General features: G+C 30.9%; 1 protein-coding gene across 1 annotated transcript in view; it reads right to left on the reverse strand.

Moving 5' to 3' along the window:
• The window catches only part of LOC106470726 (nesprin-1-like), an 88675-nt gene that overhangs the window by 46307 nt on the left and 34247 nt on the right, over positions 1–8121 (reverse strand). The window contains exons 4-7 of the mRNA XM_022399362.1: positions 4838–5052; positions 3909–4105; positions 2971–3197; positions 829–1140 (exon numbers count right to left, since the gene is read on the reverse strand). Of these exons, the coding sequence (XP_022255070.1) occupies positions 829–1140; positions 2971–3197; positions 3909–4105; positions 4838–5052 (951 nt within the window). The remainder of the gene's footprint in view (positions 1–828; positions 1141–2970; positions 3198–3908; positions 4106–4837; positions 5053–8121) is intronic.

Raw genomic sequence — 8121 nt, forward strand, 5'->3', positions numbered from 1 at the left:
AAACACAGTAATAATTAGTCAACTTCTTACATACACATCAGAACACAGTAATAATTAGTCTACTTCTTACTTACACATCAAACACAGTACTAATTAGTACACTTCTTACATACACATCAAACACAGTAATAATTAGTACACTTCTTACATACACATCAAAACACAGTAATAATTAGTACACTTCTTACATACACATCAAACGCAGTACTGTTGCGTCAGCGAGATCACGTGACTATTCTCATGCCCTCTGCTTTCTAGAACTATCCTGTACCTTGGCGAATGCTCTAGCATTTACTAGATATAGGGTAGTCTGATATATAAAAGAGGGTGACAACGTGACGAACAATTAATGAGTGTGTAGACAGTGAGTAATTGATCTGCAGTCAGAGAGTATTATTGAGCACGTTCGTTGTTATAGCGTTTGTTTTAGCGCGATTGTTGAAATTAAGTGTATCGTAAAGTTATATTTGGAAAGAATAAACCAGTTTTACTAAGTAAGGACTTGTGTCGCTAAAGTTTCGTCGGAAGGAATTTATGGAAAATCAATTAACAAAACGGAGACGTAACAGTACTAATCAATACACTTCTTACTTACACATCAGAACACAGTAATAATTAGCCTACTTCTTACATACACATCAGAACACAGTACTAATTAGTCTACATCTTACTTACACATGAAAGTGCAGTACTAGTTAATATAGATTTTACTAAGACTGAAGTATAAGCAGAAGACATTAGTAGACTTACTTGTACATATCTACACATTACAAGTTATTATACTTCTTATAATTACAATATTTCATGACACATATCAGAATTACTTACCTTGTACTCATTTAATTTCATAGCAACTAAATTTGGCATCTCTTCATGTTTACCATGTGGCAGAACATCACCAGTGAGTCGTTGCTCTGCTTGGTTTAGCCACTCACCCAGCTGGCCCAAACGGCCAGGCAAAGAGCAATCCAGTTTCCATCTCCACCTGGCCATATTAGTTTCAAGTTGCTTCCAGCGCTGGTCTAGTACAGGCCACATGCTGACCAGCACTGGATCTGCTGTTTTCTTTGTGATTTTATTACTCAGCTGATTGTACAGTGTTCTCTTTGTTTCCATGTCATTTTGAAAAGCTTTGTATTGCTAAGACAATAAATAGAAGTTAAAATTACTATCACTCTGAAACAATGTTATTTTTTTGTTGATATCAAAGTGATTTAATCAATAAATTAAATCTAAGTGAAAACGTTCTTAAGTGTACTGTTTTGAGTAATGACAGACAAATCCTAACTGATATAAACTTTATTCCAAAACTTATTACAACTAACTAATTTTGTCATCAAACACATTTATCAAAAATGATAACCTAGTTAACTTTAGTTTCAGCTAACTAATATATAAAATATAGAATGTTCTTGTCACAAACTGTTCTAGCTAACTTTAGTTTCAACTAACTAATGTATAAAATGTAGAATTTTCTTATCACAAACTATTCTAGCTAGCTTTAGTTTCAACTAACTAATGTATAAAATGTAGAATAGTGTTATCACAAACTATTCTTGCTAACTTTAGTTTCAACTAACTAATGTATAAAATGTAGAATATTGTTATCACAAACTATTCTCGCTAACTTTAGTTTCAACTAACTAATGTATAATATGAAGAATATTCTTATCACAAACCATTCTAGTTAGCTTTACTTTCAACTAACTAATTTATAAAATGAAGAATATTGTTACCACTAATGTATAAAATGTCAAATATTCTTATCACTAACTATTCTAGCTAACTTTAGTTTCAACTAACTAATTTATAAAATGTAGAATATTGTTATCACAAACCATTCTAGCTAGCTTTACTTTCAACTAACTAATGTATAAAATGTAGAATATTGTTATCACAAACTATTCTAGCTAGCTTTACTTTCAACTAACTAATGTATAAAATGAAGAATATTGTTACCACAAACTATTCTAGCTAGCTTTACTTTCAACTAACTAATGTATAAAATGTAGAATATTGTTATCACAAACTATTCTCGCTAACTTTAGTTTCAACTAACTAATGTATAAAATGAAGAATATTGTTATCACAAACCATTCTAGCTAGATTTAGTTTCAACTAACTAATTTATAAAATGAAGAATATTGTTACCACTAATGTATAAAATGTAGAATGTTCTTATCACTAACTATTCTAGCTAACTTTACTTTCAACTAACTAATGTATAAAATGTAGAATATTGTTATCACAAACTATTCTAGCTAACTTTAGATTCAGCTAACTAATGTATAAAATGTAGAATATTTTACCACAAACTATTCTAGCTAACTTTAGATTCAGCTAACTAATGTATAAAATGTAGAATATTTTTTACCACAAACTATTCTAGCTAACTTTAGTTTCAACTAACTAATGTATAAAATGTAGAATATTGTTGTCACAAACTATCCTCGCTAACTTTAGTTTCAACTAACTAATGTATAAATTAATAATATTCTTATCACAAACCATTCTAGTTAGCTTTACTTTCAACTAACTAATGTATAAAATGTAGAATATTCTTATCACAAACAATTCTAGCTAGCTTTACTTTCAACTAACTAATGTATAAAATGTAGAATATTGTTATCACAAACTATTCTCGCTAACTTTAGTTTCAACTAATTTAAATAATGTAGAATATTGTTATCACAAACTATTCTCGCTAACTTTAGTTTCAACTAATTTATATAATGTAGAATATTGTTATCACAAACTATTCTAGCTAACTTTAGTTTCAACTAACTAATGTAGAAAATGTAGAATATTCTTATCACAAACTATTTAATTAACTTTAGTTTCAGCTAACTAAGGTATAAAATGTAGAATGTTCATATCACAAACTATTTAATTAACTTTAGTTTCAGCTAACCATGTCATCAATCAAATTAAGACTTGATATGTTAGATATTTTTATGGAAAACTACTTACTTTATACTCTTCAAAGTGATTTGTGACAGGCTTATTGAGAATCATGAGAACAGTCTCTGCATGGTCTAGCCACCTACTGAGAGTAGTGGCATCATCTTGTTGAACTGGAGATGGTGGGACTGCCATCAGTTCCTGTTCAGGCTGTGCATAAGTTTCTGGGTACTTATGTAAGAACTGAGACACATACGTCATGAGAGACTTTTCATCTGGATGGTCCACATCAATATCTACCCAGAAAAACTCATTCAATCAAATATAATGAAACAAAAACAATCACTTTGAACTGTACAAACTTCTTTTGTGTGTAACAAGAAAAAAAAATAGCAAATAATAATAAAACTTCAGATATGAATTATTTTAATTAGGTATCTTTTTCATTTTACACTTTAACAAACATCCATTCCTACACTAACATGTTTGGATAATTACCAGAAGTTTACATAATCAATATTTTTAAATAATTCTGTGTCAGGTTTTTTTTGGAAAAGAGCTAAAAAATAAGTCAGTTTTTTATTTTGCTTTTTGATAGGTATACTTGTATATTAATGAAATAAAAGGTCTTTATGATAATTCATTTTATTTCTGCACAAAATATTCTTCATAAATGAGTGTTACATACTTTGATTTATATGTGAAATGTATTATTTCAATAAAACTATAATAAAGAATAGGAATGCTTTCTTTAGTATTTATGATACATAATTCACAATAAATCCAACAGAGGCCAGCACAAACAGCATTTCCAGTGCCATCTAGCAAGCAGTGATTGTAATCAATGATAAGGTGCAAATAAATTCAGAAAAATAATTTAAAATATGGTGAAAAGTGAGTTGCCCAAATTAACCCAGGGAAATATATTTTGAAAGCAATCCCAGACACCAGTTTGTGATAAACAAACGTCTGTGTAGTTTTCCTAAAATCCCTCAGAAGTTTCTTACCTTCAGCATCAAGAAGCCTGGCAATACCAAGAACAGATTCAGCTATATTAAAGGCCATATTTAGGCGATCTCGGTTTGACATTTGTCGAGCGGTATCCATATTGATCAAACCAGGTCGAATCTTATCAATGATAGCTAGGAATGCCATTCCATCTCTCCAGCTAGGTCCAAAATCACTCACCTGGATTCCAAATCTCCTGAAGTAGGAAAAAAACAAACTTATAGTTGCTCAGATTACAGCATTAATTTGTAAAACTAACTGTAAGTACAAAATCTGTGGTCGAGAAATAACTGGAAATCCATTATCTGTGGTCTATAACTAACTGTAAATACATTATCTGTGGTCTATAACTAACTGGAAATACATTATCTGTGGTCTAGAACTAACTAAAAATACACTAAGATATTAAAGACAAGACCTGTCGTATGTTTAAACCATCCACTGCTAAAACTAACTGGAAAGATATTAAAGACAATACCTGTCATATGTTTAAACCATACATTTCTAGAAATAATTCATGTAATTGTATACAATGCTATGTTATGCCATCTTTGAAGAATGTCTCAAAGAGTTTGTTCAAATTAAATTGATTTAATTCTTCATATAAGGAAAAAAATAAATATAACAACATTTTTTGAAAATAACATGCACAGTTCAACAAACAACGCTTTATCAAAACCACTTTTACAACAGTGTTTCAGATCAACAATGTACTTCAAAATTATGATTTTAACCCCACATGTCCAATTTAAATTGATAAAAAATTAGAATTTGCAATCCTACAACTGTCAAGGAGTTAACTTTGTAATCCTACAACTGTCAAGAGGTTAACTTTGTAATCCTACAACTTTCAAGAGGTAACTTTGTAATCCTACAACTGTCAAGAGGTTAACTTTGTATTATTACAAGTGAATTGAATAATAGTTACTGGCTGATGCTGTTCTTAACCCATTGTAAAAGGGCTTTCCTTGCTCCTCCTTTCCACCTATCCAGAGGACTGGGCTTTCCAAGTGGTGTGCCAGGAGTAACCCCATGCATCAAGACCTCTCCACATGGTACCTGGCCAACACTGTCAATACTACTAGTGCTGCTACTTGGAATCTGACTTAGTTGGTCTGCAAGGAGTCGAGTATTTTCTTCGATCTAAAACAGAATGGAGGTTCCTATTGAAATGACTCAAAGGCTTTAGGATGTTATGATATTTTATACTAATTTACAAACTTGTATTTCTTCATCAGTTTTAGAATTGTTGTATTTGTTTTCTTTGTGTTGCTTCATTTGTTAATCCTATGTGGGGGTCAAAGTAAGTATGCCACAACCTTTTACAGAGTTACATTCAACATGGTATTATGTATTTGATGTCAGAGGTATCAACGATTCATTTTACTCTACATTACTCATTGAGTGACAATTCATGGTAGAGGGGAGTAAATACAGTATAAAGATATACTGAAAAAACTGTAGATATGAATTTCTAAAGTCCTGCAGTTTATACAAATACAATAAGCAAACTGTATGATGGACAAAAGTATTTTTATTCTTCACATGAACATCACCTTTCACTCTTAATTTATCAGAGCCTGAGTAAGGCTGATATCTTGTGTACTGATACTTTTCTAATATATTTGTTTTTGTGTATACAACAGACTTGTACATTTTACTGTAAGCATGTCACATTTCATGTTGATTCACATAGTAAATTTGGAATTATAGTAAACATACCATCTCCAATATAGGGTTGGTCCAACTGATTGACCCTGCTCACATTGGGTTAATTATACAATTGAATGATTTCAATCAGAGCCAATTAACCATATAATTAGCAATTTCAATCAAAACCAGTAAGTTGTATGGTTATATTTACAGTCAGAATCAGTTACTTGCATAGTTACTATATTAGTTGTATTGTTGATGTTTTCTTAGAACCAGTTAGTTTTATGGTTGGTGATTTCAGACAGAACCAGTTAGCTATATAGCTCAGAGCCTAATTCCATTGTAACACAATCTTTACTGCTTAACAAAGAGCATCTGCTAGAAATGCCTCAGAAAAACTAGAAAAAGTTTTAACTATGACGTGTCGATTTATTCTTTATTATCATTCATCCAGAGGTTTTCTTCCCATGTCTTGTGGAATAACACTCATTGAAGAATGATTATAGACAGAACTCACTGGCTGGGTAGTTTGAGTAATGTAAAGAAAGCTAGTTAGTTGCTCAGTTGAGTGTTTAAAGATGGTTGCAGTTATTTGTGTAGTTGAGTGATTATAGAAAGAACCAGTTGGTGATGTACTTGAATGATTATGGAAAGAACCAGTTTGTGGTGTACTTGAATGATTATAGAAAGAACCAGTTTGTGGTGTACTCGAATGATTATAGAAAGAACCAGTTGGTGGTGTACTCGAATGATTATAGAAAGAACCAGTTTGTGGTGTACTCGAATGATTATAGAAAGAACCAGTTTGTGGTGTACTCGAATGATTATAGAAATAACCAGTTTGTGATGTACTTGAATGATTATAGAAAGAACCAGTTGGTGGTGTACTTGAATGATTATAGAAAGAACCAGTTGGTGGTGTAGTTGAGTGATTATAGAAAGAACCAGTTGGTGGTGTACTCAAATGATTATAGAAAGAACCAGTTGGTGGTGTAGTTGAGTGATTATAGAAAGAACCAGTTAGTTGTGTACTTGAATGATTATAGCCTAACTGGTTCTGTGTATAATTATCGAACTACACAACTAACTGGTTCTGTCTGTAATTATTGAACTACACAACTAACTGGTTCTATATATAATTATTGAACTACACAACTAACTGGTTCTGTATATAATTATTCAACTACACAACTAACTGGTTCTTTCTATAATCATTTGAGTACACCACCAACTGGTTCTTTCTATAATCATTTGAGTACACCACCAACTGGTTCTTTCTATAATCACTCAACTACACCACCAACTGGTTCTTTCTATAATCATTCAAGTACACCACCAACTGGTTCTTTCTATATTTATTGAACTACACATTTTTCAGAGTCTTATCTTTTTTTACAGCATGGAGAAAAAGGGAAAATTCTCAGAAGACCCCATTTTTTAAGCAATGTGAATACAGTACTTCGTTTTCTGGAGCGTAGAAGGGTAGGTACTATTTTATATAATATCAAAATTACATGAACTTGATGATAGTGAAATATGAATTGTTAATGAATAATTAAATGACTTGTAAAATAAATTAACAGCACTTCAGACTGTGATATCATTTCCAATAAAAATAAAAAGTAGAGATGATTCTCAAAATTATTTCTAAAATGTATGCATAAAAATAAATTTTATAGATTTTCTTCTGGTTCTTTAAGTCTTGGCTTTCAGAAAAAATCAATCAACATGAACATGAAATTTATATGAAAAGTAAATATACTCAAAACACTTTTTTGATGTTTGTTATAGATTAAAATGGTCAATATCAATGCTGGTGACATAGTGGATGGAAAAACCAACATTGTTTTGGGATTAATCTGGACTGTTATTCTACACTTCCAGGTACAGTATTGTATCTGTAGTTAAAATAGAAAAAGGAAATTTTAACAGTTGCATTTTTATTATATCAGTGTGGGTCTATGCTACACTGAATTATGTATTAAAACAATAACTTTTAACATAATTAGTAGGATCTATGTAATGTGTTTGTTATTATACCACAGTTTTAATTACATCTTTCTTTCAATAAGAAATAAAGTTCTCACTAAATATTATCTGGTTTTATATCTAATTATTGAACTACACAACTAACTGGTTCTTCTCTAATTATTGAATACACAACTAACTGGTTTTGTCTATAATTATCGAACTGCACAACTAACTGGTTTTATCTATGATTATTGAATTATACAACTAACTGGTTTTATCTATGATTATTGAACTACACAACTTAACTGGTTCTGTTTGACAATTTTTCTCCAAATATTCTGTACAACTCTCTAAGTAATGTCCAAATACTAGTTTTTAATAAAAATCTAGAAATGCAGTATACTTCCAACTTTGATCTTTCTCTGGGAAAGGAATGCAGTACAGATTACCCAATATTTTAATGTAAAGAACACCAAAACACTGGAGTTTACCAAGACAAAGGTAACCTACCGTGGAAAACGTACTCAGTGAACTTACCTTGGAAAACGTACTCAGTGAACCTACCGTGGAAAACGTACTCAGTGAACC

Source organism: Limulus polyphemus, unplaced genomic scaffold (genome assembly GCF_000517525.1).
Source record: "Limulus polyphemus unplaced genomic scaffold, Limulus_polyphemus-2.1.2 Scaffold4185, whole genome shotgun sequence".
In the NCBI taxonomy this organism is placed as follows: domain Eukaryota; kingdom Metazoa; phylum Arthropoda; class Merostomata; order Xiphosura; family Limulidae; genus Limulus; species Limulus polyphemus.